The sequence below is a fragment of the Phragmites australis genome, chromosome 14 (assembly GCF_958298935.1).
Source record: "Phragmites australis chromosome 14, lpPhrAust1.1, whole genome shotgun sequence".
Classification (NCBI taxonomy): Eukaryota; Viridiplantae; Streptophyta; class Magnoliopsida; order Poales; family Poaceae; genus Phragmites; species Phragmites australis.
In genome coordinates, this window is record NC_084934.1 from 2,484,881 (window position 1) to 2,511,209 (window position 26,329).

Genomic DNA, 26,329 nt, shown 5'->3' on the forward strand with positions numbered 1-26,329 from the left:
GGTGAATACAAGTCCACGTTAACGATACAATAGATGAAAAATATTAAGGGGTTAGGAAAAATTATGGTCCATGCAGGCACATAATGGCTCGCTAACTGATCAGAGATTTTAATAGTTAAAATAAATTTATAGGCGGAAATAGCCAACGGGGTGGTGGCGCAGTTGGCTAGCGCGTAGGTCTCATAGCTGAAGCGAGTGATCCTGAGGTCGAGAGTTCGAGCCTCTCTCACCCCAAATTTTTTTTTACCATTCATTTTGATTTTTTTTATCCCCTCTCTCATTTTTTGGGCACCTTCGTATTTTCAAGAAACGCAGCGACCAGAGCAATTTTTTTTATAAGAAATGAACACAACAGATCTCCCAACCCAAATTATGCACTTGATTTTTTTGTTTTTACATTCGCCAACCCATTGTACGGCCTACTTTGAGACCTTTTGGGGGGCGAAATAGGAGTCGAACTCCCGCCAACTCTCTCCACCCATATATTTTTATCACTGGGCTACAAACCCGTCCGCAAGCACTTGATCCTTTAGCATTTCAGCTTTATGTTTCCGCCAAACAACTAGACAAAAAACCTGCATAAATCCTTTGTCCCTAAAAGTACGGAAAAGTAAGTTTGGGGAAGGACCATCCCATCTAAAGGATCACGAGCTATATTCTTCCCCTGATCATTCATCTTTACTTCCCAAACTTTCTGCTAATTCAGATGTTTTTCAATTGTCTGCTATGAACAAGCAAAATCCTCCTATTCGCAAATATATGCATAGCTAGTGTCCCTGAGGCTAGTGGTCCCGGATAGGGATGAAAATGAACGGGAACGATCAGGAAAACCCCCTAATCGTTTTTATTTTTACATTTTCTCTCGAAAACGGAATCGAAAATAAGAAAGCCAGAAACGGGTACGAACTCGGGAATATCGGGATATAAAAAACGAACCAATCCGAACATAAATATGCGAGTATCAATCAGGAACCGATAATTTAAAATGAGAACACCGATCCGTAGAATAATGATTTCAAGCATCGGCACGACACATAATTAATTCACACCAATAAAAGTAATTTATATCATACACTGATAAACCACGTAATGACATAAGTATCAACTGAAAAACAACTACCATGTCGTAACTCGAGTACTCGACATGACATACAATCACACAAAGACTAGGATTGAAGGTGGTGCAAGAACTTGAATAACATCGGTAGGTCAGCAGCCGACTGAGACTGGACCACTATGATCTGGTTGAACTTTGGGATAGGGGTTATATTTGTACTGGCCGGCCGGGTTTGACATGTGGGCTACATTGTGATTTGTGAAGTTTGATCTCAATTAGAAAAACGGAAAATTCTAGATTAAAAACGGAAAATCCGAAAACGGTCGGAAAAACCTATAACCGTTTTCATTTTCACATTTTCTCTCGAAAACAGAATCGAAAACGGATGAAAAAATATAGAAAACAAATCGAAACGGAACGGAATTTATCCCATCCATTTTCATCCCTAGTCCTGGAGCCATCCTTGAGGTAAAATCCTTCTATTAGCATCCTTGTCAGGGTTATTTCAAGCGATTTCAAAGAGGGAACGTCTGTAATATATAACCAAATGCACTCAGTTTCAAGGTAAAATTATTTGTTATATTGAACTAAATGATGTCGGTTTTGGAGGAAAACCATATGTAATGTTGAACCAAACATTGTCAGTTCCGAAGGAAAATTGTATGTTATGTGGACCCAAATGTTGTCGGTTCTTGAAGACGACCGTCGTAATATGGAACAAAACACTATCTGTTCTCGAGGATGACCATCTGCAATATGGAACCAACTATTGTATCATTTTCTTGTGTGCCTCATTAAGACGGAATTTTTTTTTAGTAGTAGACGATGTACCCATTGACAGAGATGCATATGTGGTGACTTCATCAATCTTGAAGCTCCGTATCTCCGGTCTTCAGTAGGTGATGTGTGTGTGCATGCGTGTAATGGTGTGAGTGTGTGCGTGTGTCTTCGAGTTGTATCGGTGTTTAAAAAAAGCAAATAATGTAGACGGTTGTTTTGACTTAACTATTTGTAATCATTTTTCATAGCAGACGGTTGTTGAACCATTGCAATATCTTGTTTATTCTTGACTCTTTTGTGCAGACGGCACGGAAACTGGTAAGGATATATAATTAATATTATATATTCCCTAAATATTGTATATTAAAAAAATGAGGACGGTCTGTATCTTACTCGATACGGGGCTGGATATAGCCACCATGGAGTAAGGTATGGAGACTATATACTTGAAAGCCACTCGTCCCGAATACGGAAGTTGTTCCTATTCGAGAAGGATTTCTAGTTATTCGGGAGTCTAATGATCCGAGTACGATACGTCTGGAGAGGTTCGAGTAGGATCATATTATGGGTTCCTCGAGTATATAAGATGAAGAGAAGGGTACGCCCAAGACATCGACAACCGCAATCGAAAGTACAAGCAACAAAACAGTAGAGCAGTCAAGCCTTAGCAATTTGCGTCTTCAGATCTCTGAAGTCACAAACCCATCGTCAAGTCTAATCAGAAAGAAGACCAATGCCCATTGAAGATCCACACTAGGAACAATCCTCTACCCGACTAGATCTTCAGTAGTAGATACCCGACTAGGAACAAGCCTTAAGTCATCATCAAGTCTAATTAGGGCTATTTCTGTGAAAAGCTTGTGCTAGGTCATTTTGTTCAGTTCAACGGATTGAGGGTCTTTGACATTTGTCTATATAAATGTTTAGCCCATGATTAACCTTTGGGAGAGCATGTGCTTTTTTTTATCGCAAAGGCACAACTTATTTTAGCTTTATAAAAAATTGCATATCTTGAATCCTATGTTGAGTTAATAAAATGAATGATCACATTTTGAGCTAAAATTGAATGCAATAGGGTGACTTAAGGCTTCATGTGATTTGCCAAATAAGTGAACTTATGGTTGCTTAAAGCTCACTTAAGGATAGTTAAATGATCAAATGGGAAAGTTAATTTGTACTTTTTAATCTACCAAGAATGTTCTTTTTTATGTTGTCAAACTAAGACTTGAATTGATATGTGAGTGTTTGCATAGTCCGTCGGGTTGAACTTAGTTGCCTAGTTTGAACTTGACATAGCACTAGCTTCTCTCATCTTTGTACTGATCATGAAACTGTGGATGCTTTTGTGGTGACATCTTTTGGATAATTGAACAATATGATCAAAACTTGCTTCACTCCCGGTGCTTGTGATATGAACCCACTTTGAGACTTTGTGCATCTTTGAGATATATTGTTTAATCCTCATAGTGCTTTGACATCTTTAGTCCTTGTAAGCGCTTTGTAATCTATAGTGAAGCTTTGTAGGCTTGCATTTCATTTGCACATCTTTGTCATTGTCTTATATCCTTGATGTTTGCATTGCCAAAGGGGGAAAAATATACCCAAAGATATTATGCACAAATATTCAACAAAAGGGGGGGGGGTGTATTTATCTAGAAATAAAATAGGAAAATAGAAAATATGCTATCATCAAGGAAGAGCATGTGTTTTGGGGTTTTTTAGTATTTCTTACTCTTTTGAGGTTTTTGGCTCGTTTTTGTCTCTCTTAGGGTTTTTACAACCTTTATTATGCCAAGTGACATATTTTGCTTTTTCTTGAATTTTTGGTAACTTGGATGAGCTTATATTGTTTTAATTTCTTCAAATCAAAATCTTTGTATTTTGAGGGTTGTCAATGCACTCATCAAGGGGAGCTTGAAAAACCAAGTTGAAATATGCATTGGTTTACTTGTGATGAGTGATTGACATTGGTATTTATTTGATTTAATGATTTTTGGTTTTTGCATGAGCTTTGATGTGATTTGAATTGATTTGGGATTTCATTTAAGCATATTGATTATGGACTAACTGGAATTGGAGTTAGAGATATGTGTTTGCTTGTCTCATGGTGTGTAGGTGATGGATGCAGTTTGGTAATCGATGGCGGGATAATCGAGACCAAGCGGAATGCTTGGTGCCGGACGATCAAGGAGGCCGGGCGAAGTCAAGGGTGATCCTAGCTGAACAGATCCTAGCTGAACACGTGGAGGTCGAGCAAATCATGGAAGACGAAGGGATATGGTGTGTTGACAAAGTCAAGCGAAGGGGATGCTGGTACAAGTGACAAGCCGACTTAAGAGATCGAGGGTGGGAGAGACTTGTCGGTGGTCAGGATCGTAAGATGGAGTACATGTGTCGACATCGGAGTGCTTGCTTAAGGTGTAAGCAAGTGGTGAGTCATGTTTTGAGAAGCGTGCTAGAGTTTCGCGGTTTAGCCTCAAAACTGTTGGAGGACTGGAAGAGTACGTAGCGCCATCGTGAAGTGTGCATCGAGGCAAAGCTAAGTCGTGAAGGCGCCGCGGACGTTCGATGAATGGAGAAGAAAATAGACCAAAATATTCTCAGTGGTAAGTAGGAGTATACTACAAGAGATGAGTATTTTCGAAAAAAAAATATGAAACTTAGGGGTCAAATTTTCTAGGCTTATAAATAGAAAGATAGAGCTATGGAAGGAGAGGAAACAACTATTTTGAGCCTCTTGTGTCATCCATATGAGAGTCTTGTGCTAGAGTTTTAGAGGAGAGAAAGATAAGTGTTTAGCCTATGTATTATGTGAGAGCTTTGTGATGAAAAATCTTTGTAATCTGTTTAAAATAGGACTGACCTCTGCCGCAATAAAATTTATTTTTCTTCATGTTATTGTGATTACCTCCTTCTAGTTTTCCTCTATTGGTTCCCTTGCAAGTTTACAAGTTTTTCGGTTTCCAGATTTGATTTTTGTTTTGATTTTTGGGCTGAAATTTTAGTACGTTATTAGGTCATTATTCTTGTTGTTAGAGGCATAAAATTTGCATAAACACACTTATATGATGGGGTCTTGAATTCCTTTTACTTCTAGATAATCAACTTGGAAAGTTTTGTAGTTCAATGTTCATCTTTTCTTGTTTTTTTACAAGTTGTGTTCTTTCGATTGCTAAGACACATGAATTGATTTTAAATGGAACCTAATGTTCATATACCTTTCGTGAAGCCATGCTGCCTTGATTTTCTCTTATTAAAACTTTTCTCTATTTTTGCTTTTGCCTGAATTTTGAGGTGTATTGGGTGATCCAAATAGGAAAAGATCATCGATTTAGCAAGAAATTTATTAAGGCGCCTATTCGCCCCCTCACTAATTGTTGTTCTCGGTCCTACAGCAAATATGCAAATGAATGTTATAGCTAACACACCAGGCTCGGTCTCGCCAGTGCAAGCCTGTTCACATGCTGTCGCGTCCAATGCCCACCGCTGCAACATCTTCCTCAAGCCATGTGTCATCGACTTCGCCAACCATCTACTTTCACGCCACCATCAACAGCTCACATGATGATCACACGAGCTAAGGCGGGCATCACCACACCCAACCCACGCTACACTGGTGTTGCCATGGCCACAACTATGTACTTCACCAATACCACGGACAATTCGTCCTACGCTCCATGTATTGAGTTGTATGTATCACTTAGTTCACATAAAATCCTAAGTTAATAGGAAAATATGAGCAAATCGCTTATATTTCAATACTCCCCCTCACTTGGAGGCTCACTCAGGCCTCAGACATGAAAATAGGAGTCGGCTACAATTTTTTGTTTAATTGTGTCCGCCATAACTCGAATTTGAGACATCTAGCTCTGATACTATATTAAGCTGCATATACCAACCGGTTCATAAAAACCTAAGCTGATATGAGAAGATGGACAATTCATTTATACTTTAACACCGTGATCCAGATTGTCTCGCGGCGATGCAGGATGGGTTCTCTGCCCTGACGTGGAGCGCCAACATCATTAGTGGCAAATGGATCTTTAGGTCAACTCCAACAGAGGTAGCATTTGTACTTTTTGCTTCCTGCTACAGTAAAATACCTCTCCCTCCACTCCGTATCCCTCTCCAACAGATGCTCCAAATCAACTTTTCTGCTGCTACAGTAATACCACTAGGATGGAGTAGCCGGCAAATTTGCTACCTACTATAGCATGCCTCATTACTGTGCACTGAGTATATACGTAGGTCCGGGGGAGGAAGAGAGTAATGAAAGGTAGGAAATATGGTGTTTGTTGGAGATGAAAAAAATAGAAGATATTGTAATAGTATTAGAGAATACTGTAATAATGTTATAGGGTGTGAATTTTTAGAGTTTTTGTTGGAGATAATCTTAAGCATTGTCCACGGACGTGGAACGCCAAATCATCAGCGGCAAGTGTATCTTCAAGCACAAACTACGTCTGGACGGCTCTGTGGAGGGCCACAAAGCCAGATGGGTTGTTCGCGGTTTGTCGCAGCGCCACGGAGTTGACTTCGACCAGACAGTCTCTGTCATCGTCAAGCATACGATACACACTGTTCTTCACCTTGCTGCCTCCCATGACTGGTCCGTCCGTCGACCGGACGTGAACAACACATTTCTTCATGGCCAGCTCGCAGAACGTGTCTATTGCCAGCAGCCTACCAGCTTCGTCGACAGGGTGAGCACCCCGACTACGTCTGTTTCCTCTACGAGTCATCATATGGCTTCAACTCTCAAGCAAGCCCCAGTCGAACTCGACGCAAACACATGCACACGTGAACACAAAGAAAGCTAACATACATATGCTTTGCAGCACAACGCACAGTTCGTGCCTTTTACTGCTTGTTTTCTCCTTAATCTTCCAAGTGCTAAGTACACGCTTTAAATAAACACAACTCACTAACTAATATGCAGGCATGCACACACGCGTGGTGGCTCGATCCACTTCTCAAGCCACAACGCTCACCTCTTGACTCAGCCACCTCTCCAGGACCCAGGCCAACGTGCATATGCATACAAGCATCCACTCTCTACATGCAAGAATAGGTGAAGAGAAACCATTAGAACATAGAACAGATGCATGCAAGCATCCACTCTCTGCATGCAAGCTTTGCTTGAACGTTGCCTGCTCTGAAGAGGCGCCACAATGACTCGGCCAAACATCTGATGACACACATGTAAAGGCTAGTTCCAATAACAACACCCTGACCACACACGTGTAAAGGCTAGTTCCAAACTTCCAATAATATCGTACGTGCACTCAACTATTGGCGTCAGATCGGACCCGCTCACTATGCACTGCCAATCCTACCCTTTGCTATGCAGCATGTATTCATCTAACATGGACTAAGCCTATTACATGTTACAATTACACATGAACACGACCCAACATGTAACTAATACAAAGAACAACAAGATTAATCTGCCGGTATACATAAAATGTACACGGATGAGATGAATACAACTCGCCTTGCCATTCAAACCTCTTACACCGGCCACTCACAAATTAAGCTGCAAACACGAAACACCCAAATCCTCACTTTTCTAGAACTGGGGACGGGGATGATCCCCCAATTTCGATTAGCGAAAAACCAAAACATGCATCATTTACCCTCTCTCTTTTCGGGGACACCCCCAAAGAAGAAGTAAGACACATATATACAACACTGAGGCTTTTTACAAGCGTGATACACAAGCACCTCTACTCCACACAACCTAGATTACAAAAAGAAGTAAAACTATTTCCTAAAACCGCTTCTGTACTGGAACAGCTAGCCCTATAGCATCACTGGCAGCGAGACTTGCCAGGCAGCGATCGAGCACCCACCTGCGGCCAAAGCTCGCCTTCTTCCCTGAAAAATTACATGCATCATCCTTACCTTACATGCATAGGGGTTCAGAGCTACTTAACGAAAGCAACAGAAATCACTCGCATATTTAACAGAGCTGAATGGCAGCGCCTGGAGTACTAAAGATAAGATACGGCATAATAGTAGCAGTAACAAAACACGCCAAGTCTGATAATCCCATCACTGACATCTTTTCACTGCTTCATGATCTTCAGGTAGTGATTGTCTTCCGTCCTCCATTCCGTCTACCTTGAACTTGCGCAATCCCTCTCACCATGCTGCAAATCCGGGCCGAACCGAACCTTCGCGTAGCACCCCTTGGGATTTTCTAGTTTCTGCAACGATGCCCAATACCAAGGCAATAGCAAACAGCATGGCTCAAATCCTCACCTGGATGAAATCACTCCCAGCTGCTGTCTGAACCTGAAGGTACAAGGTAGTGTACGCGGTGCGCGCGCGCAGAGGGAGAGAGAGAGAGAGAGAGAGAGAGAGAGAGAGAGAGAGAGAGAGAGAGAGAGAGAGAGAGAGAGAGAGAGAGAGAGAGAGAGAGGCCATGCTTGGCCCCTCGCACGCCAGCCGCAGCAGCAGCCGATGAAGCTCCGGTTGGCAGTGCGAGTGGCATACAGGGAGCCAGGCATATTCCCTTGTTTTTCACCTCTTTCTCCTGCCGGCCGCCATTGCTTCCAATATGCCATGCACGCAGAGCGCATCAGCACACACTCCTTCCTCGCTCGGACACACATCTGAGCAATTAATGGGAGTGAAGATGGTGAGACTACTGATCGAGTACTGACTAGGAATGAGGGAGCGAGGTTGAACGTGCTCGGGGAGAAGACAGAGGTACATATCCACCGCTACTCCAACACGAATATATATAGCTCCAGATCGACCCCAGGTCAGGTCCTCGATATGCCCTAATACCACAATACACACAGAATCGCATTGCACAGCATGGCCAGTGGCCACACTAGCTAGCTCCTCGCCATTCACACCAAAACCCTAGAGATAGCTTCTCCACGTATGCATATGTGATATGCAAACGCAGACAAACATATACCTGCACACAGATGAGGGAACCCTAGAGGAGGAGGAGCACTAGCGATCGGCACGACACTCTGTCAAGAGGCCTTGCTTTTCGTCCGGCTCCGTATGGTAGGGGTAAGATCTTGTGCTTGAACACATCTATATAATGGCCTGCCTGCATGCATGCACTGCTGCACAACATGTCACCAAATTTAATCGAATGCAAGTATATATATATAACTAATATACACCTACCAGAGAACTTTGAACTTTTTATGTGGACGTTTGCATGCAATCCCCCCCCCCCCCCAATTTGCATAGTGCTGTCCTTTTGGACTGGGCTTTGTCTGTCAGTGTTTGGCTTTGGCAACAAGTAGGATTCCCGGTGAACGCGCTCGTAGCAGGTTGGTCGTTTCGCCGGTGGGTGAAAGGACCGGTCAGGAATTCGACTCCCGGCAAGCCCCGTAAATAGATTTCTTCGGGGTAGCCTCGAGCACTTATGGATCACAATGGGAGCGTGATATGTTTGTCGCTTGCAAAGCCTGAAGCTTCTTGAATCTTTTCAGTAGATGTATGTGTAGGTTGTAGGTCTTGTGGATCTTAGGGTGTGCATATATAAGGTGTGGTGTGCGTTTAGACGTGCGTTCAAATACTATAGTTTGTACATAGTGTTGATGCTTCAAAAAAAAGTAGGATTCCCCTGTGCATGGGTGTGGACCAAACCTAGGGTCAAGCCTCTAATTCACCTCTCTAAGAGTATGTTTGGTTGAAGACCGAGGTTGGATGGGATATGGTCATCTATGTTTTTTTAATGAGATGATCCAATTTTTTTGTTTGGCTGAAATTGATAGGATGAGCTAGTTTTCTGTTTGGTTGGCGGGATTAGAGTAGATATGATAAGCTAGTTTTCTGTTTGGTTGGATGGATTGGATGAGTTGAGTTGGTTATAATATTTTTTTTGGTGAATTTATTCTTTGATTGTGCAACATTTGGATGAATTTGTACATGTTTGAATTTGTTTGAACTCAAATTAAATTAAAAGGAGAATATCATATGAAATGATAAAAATACATATAAATAGAGCATTACAAAGGAACTCATTTTTTTCACCAAATAACCTAATATTGTAAACATTTTTATAAATTAGTACACCACATGACAAGAAAATTAGTAAATTTTTTCAAATTTTTGGGAATTTATTTGAGGTATTAAATATTTCTAGAAGTTACAAAGTAGGCTTCTTTTTAGATTTTAATTAAATATTGGCTTAGGATTTTTGGATCAACTAATTAAAATGGGTTGCTAATGAGCTCTAGTTTGCTCATAAAAATGTTTAGAATTTTTGGATCACTCTTGTACTCCAGATAAAATCAATAAGATAAATGAAAAACATGGACATACGTGCATGAACAAGGAGAAACAGAATGGCTAGGTCCGACTGATTTCGTCAGATCACGCCATCCAGCATCTGAGCGAATATTCGCTGGTGTTGGATGACTCCATCCACTCCCATCTGCAAACCAAACACCGATAGGATGCAAAAAAAGTTAGACAGGGTGATCCCTTCTGGGCTTCCTCCCATGAACCAAACGGACCCTAACTTTTTTACTGCCAAGGTGAGATCATATGTACATGCATAGCATGTGCAACTCTAAACCCTAATCCTCCAGAAAAGAAACCCTAAACTTTGTACCTTGAAGTACAATCAATTATTATTACCATGGTAAGAGATCGTGACAATCATAAACCAATTTTTTTAGCTGAACAGTAGGGTGTAGTCCCATAAACCTACGGTGGCCTCTTCCTCCTCCTTTTCATCCGAGCTTGGCGGGGCCCTCTTGGTCTTCGGTTCGTTGAGGAAGTAGTCCCACACACCGTTGTCCTTAGAGGGGAACCCCGCCGATTCACTGTTGTCCCACACACCATTTACGCCTCATCCAAGCTCTCCGACGGGGCCTCCGCCTCGTCACCGGATGACGGCGTGGGTGTGGGTTGCGTGGCCAGAGAAGGTGGCGGCAGAGGCGGCGGTGGAGTGGCCAAAGCAGGAGAAGAATCATGCAGATCGATCGCGGCGGCGGTAGTGGTGGAGGGGAGAGGGTGAGAGAAAGAGCGATCTAAGTGTGAAATATTTAAATATGTTCGGGAGAAGCCGAGCGGGCAGACACAGTAATTCATATGGTTTTTGAGATATCACTGCCGTTTCGTAAATATAACCGATAGTGATAATCATTATCACTCACCTGTTATTAAAGACACGTCTTTTGATGAACTAATATCACTAAGAACTAGCAGTGATAATTTGAATATCACTGTCGGTTTATAACAAGAACCAATAGTGATAATCACTATCATTGTCGATTCTTGTTGGCTCAGTTTTTTATATGCGTCTTGAGCTTATGAACGGCAATGATATATTATTATTATTATTATCAGTTATTATTGAACCGACAATGAAAAAGGATAAGGATGACCCTTTTTTAGAAGTGATCAGAGGAATCTCTATAATACTTTAGCTCATATTTAAAGAGAGGTGAGGGTTAGAATCTGGATACTTCACCTATAGCTATTATTAGTGCTTGAATATTTGTGCAACTCCGTATTGAAAGGGTGAAGCATAGAAGAATTACGGATTTGTGCACAATTTCCTCAACATTAAAAAGTTCTCATGATGTTATACAATAGCATAATTTACTATGTTTGAGAATGAATTATCCCTAATAGACTAATGACGCGCATACACATATATCCTAGATCTAGTTACCCAACGCTGCGTCTCCCACACCTCCAACCGCGCACCATCTTGCTCCCTGGTGTTGCCTATTTGTTTGTCACCCATATCACAACCGGCAATGTTTACGATTTTCTTTTAAAAGTTATGGCAATTTTTAGATTTTTTTCTAGGGTTTAAATATAAATTAATCCTCCTCTATATCCAGACATAATATCTTGAATAGCACACTAAGACCGTATGACACAGTGCATATGTGCATGAGGGCTACCTGTAGATATGATGGTGGTGATCAATCGGGATACGATACTAAGGGTAACTTCAGTGGTTCTAGATAGTATTAGTTTTTATTATTATAGATATGGATCGAGAAAAAAATGAAATAGAGATAAGAGTTAGCTGCTAGCTCTTTTATTTTGCTGATGTGAAAGAAAATTTTAGAGAGCTAACTCTCGATGAAGAGACAATAAGATAGCTCTAAGCATTATGAGATATAAAAGAATTAGGAATAATGAGACTTGTATAAGTTTTAAAAAATATTAAAAAAATAAGAGATATCAACTAGCTAAAACTGTTGAAGGGGCTGAGAGAAGATTCGCAGTGGCCGCTACCCAACAAACCAGGCAAAGCAAGTGCTGCTTCCGCTTGTCCTGCTCCCGTCGCCTTCTCTGCTGCCACCGCTGCTGCTCTGCTGGGTTCAGAGCTCGCGCGTGTAGGGGCCGGCCTGCTGCATGCATGCCAGCAGCACTGGCTGGATGCAGCACTTGAACAGTTCACGCTGCCGCGACCAGGATTCAGGACTCAGATCCCGCCCGGCCCGCCTCCTGGCAGTGTTCAGTTTATTTCTCTCTCCATAGTATTTCTCTCTCGCCACTGTACTGTACGTAATATACTGTACAACATTGCAAAACTATAGAATTATGAAATTAATTTCAAGACAAATATACTCATGTCATTTTCAAGTGTCAAATCTAAATATAAAAAAAGCATCGATAGATAAAATTTAGACAAAATAAATTTATATATACTGCACGCAACATATAGACAAATATAACTTTTTTATTACCGGACTAATATATATATAGTATATTTATTCTGATATGCTCAACTCACGTGCATCTTACCCATGCACTCCATATGGGTCAAGTGCATTCCATAAGCCAACTTCCACCGCTCCATGCATAGTCAAAGTAATTCCACCATCCCACCTCTTACTTAATCTAATTTTTGAAACAATTGTTCTGCTAAACCGTAATTTCGATCGACGAACCACTTGAAGCATCTTATTTTAAAAAATATGCTTAACATAATTAGATCCATCATGAATCTATTTTGACAAACTTTGAAACAAATGCAACCATACAGTCATTGTAACAACCCGTTGTAACTCATGTAGCGGTTACAACTATATACATAATGAGATTGTAACTTATCTATCCAGCCTGACTAATTATAACTAATTGTGATCATGTTACAATCAGCAATATTATAACTATATTGTTTAACATGTTGTAGCTATAGTGTCTACTATATTGTAACTAGACCACACTCGATAATACATGTTATAAATAGATTGTCTGCTATGTTATAACTAGAGTGTTTGCCATGTATTAACTAGTCCACACTCGATAATGCATATCGTAACTAAATTATCTACCATGTTGTAACTAGATTGTTAACTATGTTGTAATTAGAGTGTTCATCATATTATAATTATATTACGATTCTAAAACTTCATCAAAATATAGACCTAATGGATTTCATTTTGTTAAGCACACTTTTTCTAGCAATATGCTTCAAACGGATAAAAATCAGATATGCAATTCTAAATATATTGCATTTTAACGACTTGAATCAATAAAAGATTCCCTGCATGCTTTCTCTGGTAAGTAGATTTGAATGTGTACTGGCATCAGTAGATTGGCTCCAATAATTTGTTGGCTCATACGAGGTGAAATTCTGCTCATTGACTAGCTTGTGCGCAGAATAAACTCGATGTATGTGTATATATATATGTGAGAGAACGGAGACCTGAGAAAATAGTTATATCATTAATGGTAGAATGCTGAGACATGCGTTGGCATTTTGTTGCCTATCTGTAAAACATCTCGGTAAGAGGAAATTAAATTGTTAAGCAAAAGCTACTAGCAGAGCATCTTTCAGTCCAAGAGATACGGCCTAGAATGAGAGGCCGGGGCCATGGTGCCCGGACAGTGGCACTGGGGGCATTCCTGGCTAAGCATTGCAGGCAGGCAGGGGCGAGCCTGGAGGAGAAGCAGTGGAGCGCCATGAATCCACGGGCCATGGGGTATTGAGGCCCTGCAAGGCTGTAGAGACGAGGACACAGGACAGGAACCTGCTGACCACCGTGTTGGTTTGCTCGGCTCGGCAACACGCCCCACAAGCTCTGCTTAATTTGATGAGGAGACCAACAGCATCTTCCTAACCAACTGATCAGTGTGTGATGATCGATCGAAGGCGTACCATCAGCAGGATCAGGGCATGTTTAACCAACCGAAAGAAAGCGTCGTCAATCATCTGAAATTCTTAATAGCTACGTAGGAAGGAAGCCAATGACATGGCATAGATAAGCATTCATGGCTTCCACCATGAACGGTTTCTTGAAGAAGCATGGAACTAGAGCTGGAAATTCCAGGAGCAGAGCTCTGCCAAACAGGCGTTAAGACTTTAAGATCTTGACGAATATTCATTCCTGTTTCCTGCTTCAGCATTCAATATTCAGGACACTGGAATTGGCTGTTTTCTTTTTCAGTACGACTGTTAACAAAACCACACGAGCATTGTGTCGAATCAAGTGTTGTGTCGAATTTTCCTGCTCCAACAGAGTGCATCTCAGCAGCATCGAGACTATTACATGCAAGCAAATAGAAAATAAAGTAGTGAACAGGAGAAGAAGGCTGCTAAAGCAAGGTTACCAAGGTTGTCAGCAAAACCACTGATGCAACGAATTTTTTTATGGATGCAGCATGATGGATAAGTTTATCTATCCTAGTTGGCCATTTAATTGTTGAGGAGAGGCTACTGAACACGAAATGGCCAAGGTGGCAAGATGTTTTCAGCAAAGAGACAAGGGCATTTCTGAGGAACAGAAGGTGTCCAAGAATCTAAAAAAGCTCAGTAAAGAACAAATGCATCTCCGAGCAAGAAAAATCAAAGCTAACTAGCCATGAGTGCAGTGCCACCACATTTATTGTTTTCAAGTAGCTCACACTCTTACAGTGGAACTACTCTGGTGCAGTATTTGAAGCACTAGCTACTAGCCATTCACATGCTCCAGTATAATGCCTTCAGACGGCTAGCTCTTTGCTTAAAAAAAGAAGTTTAAACCTTCAGAGAGTACTTATCTCATTTGCACGCCTCCAAGCAACCGAAAGATCAAGCTGTTAAAGAGTTCAAGTGTACACTGAATATATATACTTCAACATTACACTTTCAGGCTTACACCGGTATCCAGCCACCAATGTTCTGTTCAAAAGGAATTCGATAATACCAGTTTTGGCAATCACAGTATCACAAATGTTGGCTACAGTTCTGCATATTGAGTACAATATAAGTGCAATTTTATTTCACAGTACACGACTGCTGCAAAGTGCTTGGATAAAGAACAGTAGAGCATCGCTATATTTACAGATGCATCTACATAAATGACTAGCTACATTACAGACTACATTTTCTTAAGCTGATATAGCTTCCCCTTCATAACTCGGGAAACATATATCTCATACCAAAACAAATACAGATTAGTATACCGCCATTTCTGAAGTTTACCGTGGAGGGACCCTATAACTTATAAAAGAACCAGCTTTAATTTCTGAAGTGTTTTTAAGGAGGCCAATGCTGACCCTTGAAAGCTCTGATACATTCCACTGTGGACTGGATGCTACTTGACACGCCCTTCCCCAGCTTGTGCAGATCAACTCCTCCTGAAATCTGAGAATCGTCCTGGAACCTCAGAAGCTTCTGTCGAGACTTTTTCCTCACAGCTGCTACTTGACTTGCATAACTGATGGCATCCCAGACGAAACCTCTGATGATGGTCAAGGTGTAAAACCTTGCCGATTCAAGAGGGACATTGCTCGCAAAACCTACAGATGAATTGCAAGAGGCAAAATCTGTTAACCATGTGTCATACTCATATACATTGTTTTTATTTCATTTTCTAAAAAATGTGTCATACTCATATACATTGTTTTTATTTCATTTTCTAAAAAATGTGTCATACTCGTATATAAAGGTTGAAATGGGAATACACTGAGCTACAGAACTACTGCGCACAGAAGCCTACATCAGATATTTCTCTTTTCGAGAAAATCACATCTATGCTATTGCTATGTACTGTTCGCTGCAAGATCGAAGGGTGGGCACCATCGCCATTGGAGATGACGCTGTTGGCGGTTTGTCTGATCTACGAATCAAACGTGTCACATTTATAAGCTTACTATCAGCTAGCTAGCTAATTCATATACGCCAACCACATTTCCTGTTAGGCTGCAGGGAATCCTACATAACAAGGACAAATGAAGCATCATTAACTGGAGAATGGAGATCCACCACAGGGCATGGCAAGTTGCTGAAAATACTACCTTTTCTTACATCAATTACTAGCTAGTTGACCCAATTCTTCATTTCTTCCCACAGTAAGATAAAGTACTACACGAACTGAACCTCACACTAATCCAAGAACTAATCTACCAATATTAACTGCAGTAAAAGATTATTTGTTAAAGGGAACACAAGAAGAAAGCATCGCTGCACAACAAATTACCGCTGTGGTAGTGGTTCCTGATGAGACCGTGCTGCGGTAGCCCGACGCCGACGCCGGCGAGCGTGAAGCCGACGCTGAACCCCACGCCACAGCCAGCGCCGACGTAGCCAATGACCTCGGGCCCGAAGCCCGGGCCCCAGCCGACCCCGCAGCCGAGGCCGAGGCCGACGCCCCAGAAGGCGCCGGCCGTCGGGTGCACGGGGTTCCACCGCTCGTACCGCCCCAGCACCCCCTTGATTATCATCCTCGGCTTCACAGCAATCTCAAGAAGAGAACAGCAACCTTACCAAGATTCAAACTTTCCGCCAAAAAAGAAACGGGAAGGAGAAATGGTGGAGATACCAGGTTGGGTTGTGCATTTGCTACCGTCGACGCCGCGGCGGCTTTTGGTTCAGTAGGAGGCGGCGGCGGTTGCTGGAGCTGGGGGGACTCGGGCATCCGCTCTTGTGGAGAAGCCTCCGGGTTGGTCAGGTCAGGTGACGATGCTTGAAGCCTTGCTGGAGCCCCTTGCCGCCGTCCGTGCGTACTCCCAGCTACAGAGTTCTGGCAATCTTATCCTCGTCGCCGGTTTGTCCCGGCGCAATCCGTCGCCGTCGCGAGCAACTTTTCTTGCTGTCGATGTGCAACGCTGGCTGAAAAGCGAAAGGCCGTGCACTTTTTTCCCCATTTGGGCTGGTAAAATTTGGCCCATCTCAAGGCCAAATTACATGAGTACATGAGTCCACTCGGCTAAGAATATTGCTATGATAACTTCGTATGAGAATCTTCTCGTACAAGTTGTTTTTTTGTCCGATCACCTCAAGGCCTGATGAATGTGCATAAAACTATATAAGATTTTTGGATGATTTTGTGCACGTACTTATATGGTTGCCGATATTTCTTTTTTATTTAATGTCACACCCCAAATTGTACACATTCATATTTATATGTATCCATAAGAGTTTGGATGAATTTATGCATATTTGAATTTGTTTGAATTCAAATCGAATTAAAAAGAGAATATCACATGAAATAGTAAAAATACATATAAATTGAGCATTGCAAAGAAACTCACTTTTTCACCAAGTAAAGTAGGATTAAAAATAATTTTAGATATTATTAAGACACATGAGAGGAATATTAGTTAATTTTTTCAAAATTTTGAAAAAAAAATTAGGCCTTAAAAGTAGCCTTATTTTTTATTTTGAAACATACACGAGTTATTGAGATGAATCCTTTTAAAATAAATTTATCATAAATTATAGGCCCTAAAAAAAAGTTATGAGTTTTAGAACACAATGACCCTACTACCTAAATAGAGAAAAAGATGATAAGAACTAGACCTACCACGGTGACATCTTACTGCTCTAGAGGACGGTAAACACCTTAACGTGCCATGAGAGGTCAGTATGTGTCTAATTTTATAAATATTTTTATCCGAAGTATATTTATTTAATTATTTATATAGAAAAATATAAAAAAATCCTTTTTTTTTTCTCCTTCAGGCCGAACACTGGGGAATGAAATGATTCGGCCCATCAGGTTGTTTGAATCTGGAGCCAAATCTGGAAGGATCAACCTGGAACCATGATCTTTAGGTTAGCTGAAAAATAAAATAATTTCAGCCTGGAGATTTCAGAGTTCTGTGATGAAGTACAGAGCAATGAACAACTCCACAAGCAGTGCAGATTTAAAGAACTGGATAACGTTAACATACAGGTAGGCATGTATATAAAAGTTTTGGAACCACCCTACTACAAACAAACTACTTGTCCATCTAATAAAAGGGGAAAAAAAAACTTGCCTATTAGGCCAAGCGCAGTAAAGTGCCATTGGTGTTCTCGTTCATGGAAGAAACATGTGTTACTAAAGAAAAAAAAAAGGCTCGGAGCTGTACAAAAGCAAATCCATTCATCGCTTGGAATCCTTAAAGTTGCCTGAGTTACTAAAATCTGAAGTGCCAAAACCATCAGTGTCTCTTCTGTAACGCAAAGAGCCTGAATCATTTGAGCTCCTGGAGCGCCGAAATTTAGTGTTACCATGCCTGCTGAAATCGCCTTCTCCAGAGTCTTTACCAAATCTATCAGAATAATTGAAGCTAGACCGGCCAAAGTCACTGGAAGGTCGTCTAAAACCCCCAGACCCACTGCGATAGATTGAGCCAGAGTCACGGGATCCACCACCGCGATCAGATGAACCGCCAAAACTGTTAAAATTACCAAAGCCACGGGAATGGTGATCTTCGAAGCCACTATAACCTTCACGGCTGAAAGAGGACCCGCCCATTCTTCTGCTTCCAACTGATCTAGAGCGAGTATCTCTCATGACATTAAACATGTCCGCAGCCTCATCAGCAACTCGCATCTTCGGAAGCTGCATGCAGTAAACACAAATAAGTGGATGAGTTTCCATATTTCAACTCAGGGACAAAAGAACTTCATCAGGATTCAAGATGCATGATTCCTAAAGTACTTTACCTCTGTGAACCTGCATCCAATATCTTGCTCAATGACCCTTACAGCTCTAGTTTGCTCATATGTGTACATCAAAATTGCACTGCCTTTCTTCCCAGCTCGTGCAGTTCGCCCAGATCTGTGAACGAATAACTCGGAGGTGTTTGGGATTTCATAATGTACCACCTGCATAGAGAGGAGGCGTAACATATTTTAGTTTAGAACTATGCACATCAAACAGATACAGCAGACATATTTTAGTTTAAATAGGTTTGCGTGTTACATAGCTCCATCTAAAATACCTCAGGTTACTTACTAGATCAACATTGGGTATGTCTAATCCACGAGCTGCGACATCAGTTGCCACAAGGATACGAAAGCGACCATCACGAAATCCTGAGAGTGTCCTTTCTCTTTGATTCTGTGAAATATCCCCGTGTAGTGCCTGACATGGATAACTCCTTCCCATAACATATGCCAATCTATCTGCTTCTCGCTTAGTTTGAGTAAACACAATGCATTTTCCACCATTAGCATGCTCCTGATGACATGATAGGGAAAATGATTATATAATGTTTTTGACATGCAAACGATAAAACACATATGCAGTAATGATAATGCTCACTTTAATCAATGGACCAAGCATTGATGGCTTCCCATAGTTGTCAGAGGCAATTGAATAGAGAGAGATTCCTTCAGGTAATTTCTGGTCTGAGTCACCAACCTTAGGAAGAAGAGAAGCAAATGTCAGGGAATACCCCTAAGAATGTCAGCATATGCTCAGATAAAGTTCAAGTGCTGCTTCGATGTTCGTTTTTCGAAGGAAAACTTTGATGCTCATATAACACTTCAATAAATGTTTGTAATCCTGGGAAGACCTATTCCAGTCAGCACTTCATATATCAATATGAATTTTGCTTTATGATATGCTTTGATCAAAGAGTAAGGTGACTCCAATTCATTGGTCTAATATGCACTTGTATACAACATGATACATGATTGTCATGAGAGAAGATAGGACGATAAGATAAAAAGCAGAGAGTAAATAGGACAAAAAGTTACTCACAAGGTCAATAACAACTGGATCTTTTAAGTACTTGTTTGAAATTTTTCTTATCCAACCAGGCATTGTTGCAGAGAACAGCATACTTTGACGGTTCTGTGGCAACTGCTCCATAATCACCTCAACATCTTCATCAAAACCCACAGCCAGCATCTGATCAGCTTCATCTAGAACCACAAACTGGATCTCTGAAAGGTTTAAAACGCCTCTTCTCAAAAGATCAATAACTCGACCTGGAGTTCCAACCACAATGTCAACACCATAGTTAAGAACTCTCATTTGTTGATTGATGGGTACACCTCCATAGACACACAGAGTGTCCAAGGGAGCAGATTCTCTAAATTCCTTCTCAACCTGTCGGGCGAGTTCTCTTGTCGGTGCCAATATTATGGCTAAAGGATTCCTACCCCTTCTGCATGCACCACACTATGCAATTATTACAATAAATTCTATCTCTCTGGCAGGTAAATAAAGAGGATTCCAAATGCAAAAGAGAAACCAACCCATTCTTCTCATTGTAGCTAAGGATTCTGTCCATGATAGGAACACCAAAAGCCAAGGTTTTTCCAGTTCCAGTTCGAGCGCGGCCAATCATGTCTTTTCCTTGCATGGCTGGCTCAAGAACAGCCCTCTGGAAAGCAAAGTAGCATGACACAAATCATATTGCAAACCCAACATATTGCATACATATCAACTTCTCAACTAAGATGAAAGCAAGAAAAAGGTACAGATGCTTAGCACTTGCTATTCCAATCTTGGAGGTTACTTAATAATTAAATGAGTGGTCTCTTGCACATATATTGATTATTGCGCAGAGAACATTAGCTGCAAATATATCGGACACAGATATGGAGCCATCATAGGACATAACAGAAGGGCATCTCATATTAGGTTCATAGGAAGCACACAACAGAATGGTGTAGGGCTAAAGTAAAATCTACTCATTTCAACTTAATAGTTCCAAGCAATGCTACAGCCTACAGGTTCAACCAAATTCGCTGCTGAAATTGAACTAAACATCTGTCTCTCTTTTTTCTCGCCTTCTGTTCGAATTTGCAAATGAATCAGCAGGGTGCAAAATACGGCAGCAGCAGCAGCAGCAGCTCAGTCAGTTTACACCATACAACTATGAAATTCGATTGAAACTGGTATTTCGGTAGCTCGTGACTCGTACGAATCACTGAATCATAACGATTTTGAAGCTAAAGATAACACGAGCTTGTCATCTTGCCACTAGCATTTCCTCGGACAATTCTACACGAGTTCCAATCAAAGCTGCATCACCCAATTAAGCAAACCCCACAGGTACAAGACTGCATCACCCAGTTAACACGGGAAAGGCGGTACCTGGATGGGGAAGAGCCTGGCGATGCCCCGCGCGGCGAGCCTCTCCACGATCCGCGCCGAGATCCCCAGCTTCGCGATCTCCAGCCCCTCCTCACCCTTATCCACGCCCACGCCCTCCCCCGGCCCGGCCCACGACGCGAGGGTGGACCTGAACCCCAGGGGGCACGGCGAGCCGTGGAACGCCCGCCTCGGCGGCGCGGGCGCGCGGCGTGTAGGGCCCGGAGGACCGGCCGGCGGCGAGAGAAGCGCGGCGAGGAGCGACCTCCGCCATCGCGCTGCGGCAGGCGGCGAGGAGGAGGAGGCGAGGGCGCGGCGGAGCAGGGAGATCATCGCGGCGGTGGAGCTGAAACCTCGGGGCGAGCTGTAGCTAGAGAGCAAGAAGATGACGAGATTTTTTTTTCATTTTCTCGCGTGGTCATTGAGTGGGCTGGGCTGCATATTGAAACGAAGACAAATCGGCCCAGCATGTCTGCACGGGCACGTCACGTCAACCTGTCACCCGTTCAACACAGCGGCACGTCAACGTGAAACATAACACCATTCTGATCTTCTCTTTCTAATTCTCTTTTCCGTTTTTATTTCTTTTATTTTTTTTATTTTTAACAACCTTCTTTTAAAAAGATTAAAAAAAAAAGACAATCTTATCTTAGAGAAAATAACCTTAAGAATCTTTTTATAAAGAAAACTGTAAAATGAAACTGTTAGAATGCGGAAATGAATAAAAATTCCTTCACGAAGAGATTCTAAGTCACGAAGAAAATTCATTAGGCATGGTCTAAATCAAATAACGGTAAGTTTATATCGTCCTTCCAACGAAGGATACAAGTCTAAATTTGCAGTTTTAAAAATAAATATATATATTTGTAATTTTTTATTTTAAAAATATAAAAATAAAAAATCACCACATTTCATTTATTTATTTATTTCCTTTGACTATCTTTTATAATATCATCCATATCGTCCGGTGAAGACTGAAATATTTTGCAAATCCGCTTCGCATGACGAAGAGCTGGGATTAACATGCATGCATGGCACAAGTTTACTGAATGCTGATACTTGGATTAGCACAATATGGTGACGTTGCTGATTAATTAGTCTTGGAGAAAGAAATAGAATTATCCAATAGTTAGCTGTAGATGCTCTTGTCATGGTGATTGGCCTTTGATGCTCTTATTCTAGAAACTAGATAGAACCCCATGCGTTGCTGCGGGCATTAACAAAAAATAAAGCATATATATACTATCAATATTAAGTGCATCTATATACTATCAATATTAAGCGCATCTAAGTGTCGGGTAGTCAATTTCATTTCTCCAACTCACTTAGTATATGCATTCACATTTGTAAATTACATACAACATAACCATGAAAACCTTCCTGGATGCTGGAAACCATGTAGTAGCCATAGCAAAGGGTACCAGCAATTCTTTTGGAATGCTCAATGGCAAAAGCTTTGTTTCATACTACAAATCAATAGTTAATATTACTGTTAGGGGATGATCTTTCGTACCCTTCGGATGGCAAGTCGAAGTTCACCGGTGGTTGAGCACTGATGGATGTTACAGTTGTGTTTCAGGAAATGCAGGCAAAGGCTATGACGAACCTTCGGTCGGAGGCCGAAGGTTGATCTGCGACTTGCCCTGCCCGTGTAGGCGAAGGATATGACGGACCTTCGGTCAGAGGCCGAAGGTTGATCTGCGACTTCTCCTGCCCGTGTAGGCGAAGGCTATGACCGAAGGTTGATCAGCAACTTCACCCACCCCTGCAGGCAAAGGCTCTAGCGTGCCTTCGGCCGGAGGCCGAAGGTCGACCCACGACGCCGGAGAGCAGGAGCGAAGGTCATGGCGAACCTTCGGTTGGAGGTCGGAGAGAGACTCGCGGCGCAGTCACGAGACTGGCCGAAGGTGCCTAATGGATGTCGAAGTCCACATAGTCGCTCAGGGTACAATTGTAATTATACAAATGTGCTTGATAGTACCATAATGCTCCAGAATATGCCGATAATGTGGTAGTTGAGGAGGTAAAACTGTAAATCCTAACTTGGAGTGATGAGTATGGGCTATAAATAAGATCATACTGTACTGAAATGACAGAGGAATTGAGATTATTCACCCTCTACACACGTGTCACACCCAAGAGCCTTCGGCTTTGCCTCGGGACGAAGGCTTTCCTTGTTCGGGACCTTAGTTCCAACAATTACCTGATTAAGAACAGTAGGAATCAAATATAAGTCCCAACTCTATGGGCACCAAGAAACTTCAACGAATACCATTTTAGGGAAAATGGACAAATTTCCTCTTGAAAATGTACCTTTCGTTGATAACTGGGTTTTTTTTTTAAGTTTATCTCCACATTTCAAATGGAACTATAGAAGGGTACGGCTGCAGAAACAATATAGCCTCAATAAGTAAAAAAGCTCAACTAACGATTCATCCAAAACATCATAACTGTATTATTGATGGCTCCATCAACACTTAAGCATCCAAGTGAGCTTTACTTTGATAAATTTTCTATCCAAATAAAAAAGTTTCGTGTGCCAAAGTTTCAGAAGAGAACCTTTGCATGTGTTAAAGTTTCAGAACAGCAAAGAACGATTAGATCTAGGAAATGCACTTTTCAGAAACCGAAATTGACACAATGCCAAAGTGTTTATCTTTCCTATAAGAAACGTTCAAGGGGGAGAAAGCTACTAAGGGATTAAAAGAAAAAAAATTCCAGGGCACAATTGATATCATTGTAACCAAGGGTAGAAACAGATTGATACCATTAATTAACCTCTTGGTTGCAATGAAACGGGACTTTTTTTGGGACGGTTATAATTTTTATCGAAAAATTGTATTGCAAGGCATTATTATCTTGATGAAGCAGGCATTATTATGATTGAAAGAGCAGTCACAACAATCTCAGGCTAACAGTAACACCATTTGAAGTTGGCAATAGGCAAAATGCAACATCATATTAATATCCTCTGCTCAATTAGGGAACGCTGGGTTTTTGTAAAGGAAATGGAATATAATTGCAGGAACTTGAATTGGAGACGTTAATTGAAAGTAACTTATGCAGAATTTGATGAAGTGAAATACATATATTCAATTAGGAACATAAGAAACGATAGGTTCATTTTGTCCAGCAATATTCTGAGGGTAATACTAGCGCCCGGGTGTCCGATCTAGATGCTACTGTCGGTCGCCCTGTTACTATTTGATTCAAGATGATCGATAACTTGCTGCCATTGGATTCACTACAAATAAAAAATCCCACCACAACAAGGCACTTTATTGCTCGCAACACCACCTACGTCATGCGACTCAGATTTTCCTCACAACTTTGCTCACTTATCATACGCTAAGCGACGAGCTCGATTCATAGATCATCTCAACAGTAGAAATCGAACATTCTTCATAGCCTAAAATAGACAAATTCGAGATCTTGATCAATATGCAACGGTGTGCTCAACAAAAATTGCATAAATCACAAACGAACATTATGATTGGGCAATCAAAATCTTGAAGATCTCACTGCAACGTTCAGAAGGAACAGAAGCAATATTAGCAAAAGTAGAATGCAACACTAAAGCCAAAAAATAATAAAAAAATAAACTTGATCTTTTACTGTAACAAATCAAACTAACAATTACAACCTCTAAAATTGCCTACCACAACAACTAGAATGGCGTAATGCAACATGTCCTGAAAATTTCTTCTAAATAATCAACAAAAAACAACTGTAACATCTAAAATGCCTATCACAACATCTAGATTGACCTAATGCAACTAGTGCAACAAATCGATGCCACTCCTGCAACAAGTAATACATATATGTGCCACATGTCAACACCACTATTGCAACAACCATAAAACATTGGTGAAACAAATCGAACAAATTCTTGCAACATCAAAAAAAAAAAGATGCAACATCTCACAATGAAACGGCTATTGCACTAAACCAAAATAAGATGATGCAACATCCCAAATCATATATTGCAACATCTCAAATAAAAATGAAAACATCACAAATAACCTATTGCAACATCATAAATTACCTATTGCAACATCATAATTCTACGGATGCCCTCTGTCAGTCTCCAGTGAGGTGCGTCATCCATGGCGATTGTCTTCTCCAGTGAGCTATGAGACCGCTAGCAAAAGAGTAGGGAGAGGGAGTCCGACATCCTCACCGAAAACCATTGGATCGAGCTACCTACCACCAAAATCAGAGGCAGCATAGGGTGCTCAAGCTACCCTAGGTCTCTCTCCGCTACTAGTGAGCTACCCCTGCACATTCATGGAGTGACGAGTAGCGCTAGTGAGCTCTGCTCGTAACCTCCCTTTGGTTAGTATGCTTTGCTCCCAGCCTCCCTTTGGTAAGAGTGAGCAAGTGGACGCGAGTAACTCGAGATGCAAACGAGCGGCCATGGGTGCACGGGGCAAGAGAGAGCAAGTAAATCAATGTGAGATAGATAAGAACGAGTGGTTGGGAATTTGAAGCTAGGGAGATGAGTGACGGACGTGAAAAGCAGGGAGCCTAATTTGAGTGGATGAACATTTTGGGCCTGGCTATTTTTTCTGCTATTGTGGGCTTGGAGTGTCCAACAGTCGTGTTTGCCATCGAACGTACGAGACGAAGCATTATAATAGTTCTCCGACAGAGCAGGGTTATCACTCTTCACCATCACCAGTAACTCTTCAAATTTGTCAATGTAGGTTGCCACAGTGGTGTGTTGTTTTAGCCCCGTGAATGATTCCATCACATCATAGACACTCTGATAAGCAAACATGTTGCACAATAGCCCGTAGAATCTGTCCCAAGAGGGAGGATCATCCAACAACCCTAAACTCCTTAGCCAATTATCAGCTCTACCATGTATATACATCTGTGCTAGGCTGAACTTATACTCTTCAGGAACTCCTACCATCTCAAAATACTTAGCGCACTGCCTCATCTAGCCTAAAGGATTGTCTCCATCAAAATGTGGAAACTCTAATTTAGGCCCCTTGCAAATGGATTTCAGGAATTGAGCTTTTTGCTCCTGATAATAAACCGTGTTCCAGTGCTTTTCATGCTGTTGGTGTGGAGGGTGTGGAGTATCAGGAATGGAAATATGAAGTTGATTACTCCCTGCACCCTTAGTTGTTGCTATTGTTGATCCATGAACCTGCCCCTTTCCTTTGCTCTCAGGTTTTGACTCTTCCTTTACAGCATTTTTTAGATTCTGTATGTCAAGTTTTGCTAGCTCTCT

General features: G+C 41.4%; 2 protein-coding genes and 1 non-coding gene across 3 annotated transcripts; 1 reads left to right on the forward strand and 2 right to left on the reverse strand.

The window, feature by feature from the left end:
* Positions 1-147: 147 nt before the first annotated feature.
* Positions 148-234, forward strand: TRNAM-CAU (transfer RNA methionine (anticodon CAU)). The gene is given in 2 exon segments: positions 148-185; positions 199-234. It is a non-coding gene; the product is annotated as a tRNA-Met (tRNA).
* Positions 235-15,021: 14,787 nt separating this feature from the next.
* On the reverse strand, positions 15,022-16,793 carry LOC133891529 (uncharacterized). The gene is made up of 3 exons (XM_062332257.1): positions 16,591-16,793; positions 16,249-16,510; positions 15,022-15,568 (listed from the first exon to the last, which is right to left on the reverse strand). Exons 1-3 carry the CDS (start codon positions 16,684-16,686, stop codon positions 15,306-15,308), a joined length of 621 nt encoding a protein of 206 aa, XP_062188241.1. The 5' UTR covers positions 16,687-16,793; the 3' UTR covers positions 15,022-15,305.
* A 1,137-nt stretch (positions 16,794-17,930) lies between these two features.
* On the reverse strand, positions 17,931-21,518 carry LOC133891348 (DEAD-box ATP-dependent RNA helicase 53-like). The gene is made up of 7 exons (XM_062332064.1): positions 21,091-21,518; positions 20,247-20,374; positions 19,747-20,155; positions 19,306-19,404; positions 18,997-19,221; positions 18,705-18,866; positions 17,931-18,600 (listed from the first exon to the last, which is right to left on the reverse strand). The coding sequence occupies exons 1-7, from the start codon at positions 21,418-21,420 to the stop codon at positions 18,139-18,141; spliced, it is 1,815 nt and encodes a 604-aa protein (XP_062188048.1). The 5' UTR covers positions 21,421-21,518; the 3' UTR covers positions 17,931-18,138.
* Between the last annotated feature and the right edge of the window lie 4,811 nt (positions 21,519-26,329).

Excerpts from the sequence above, each read along its gene's own strand:
- LOC133891348 (XM_062332064.1), bottom strand. The coding sequence starts at position 21,420 with ATGATCTCCCTGCTCCGCCGCGCCCTCGCCTCCTCCTCCTCGCCGCCT. Across the intron at positions 19,405-19,746 it reads ATCCAGTTGTTATTGACCTT|GTTGGTGACTCAGACCAGAA; the intron begins GTGAGTAACTTT and ends CTTCTTCCTAAG. Across the intron at positions 18,867-18,996 it reads ACATACCCAATGTTGATCTA|GTGGTACATTATGAAATCCC; the intron begins GTAAGTAACCTG and ends CTCTCTATGCAG.
- LOC133891529 (XM_062332257.1), bottom strand. The coding sequence starts at position 16,686 with ATGCCCGAGTCCCCCCAGCTCCAGCAACCGCCGCCGCCTCCTACTGAA. Across the intron at positions 16,511-16,590 it reads CAAATGCACAACCCAACCTG|ATTGCTGTGAAGCCGAGGAT; the intron begins GTATCTCCACCA and ends TCTCTTCTTGAG. Across the intron at positions 15,569-16,248 it reads CAGGAACCACTACCACAGCG|GTTTTGCGAGCAATGTCCCT; the intron begins GTAATTTGTTGT and ends ATTCATCTGTAG.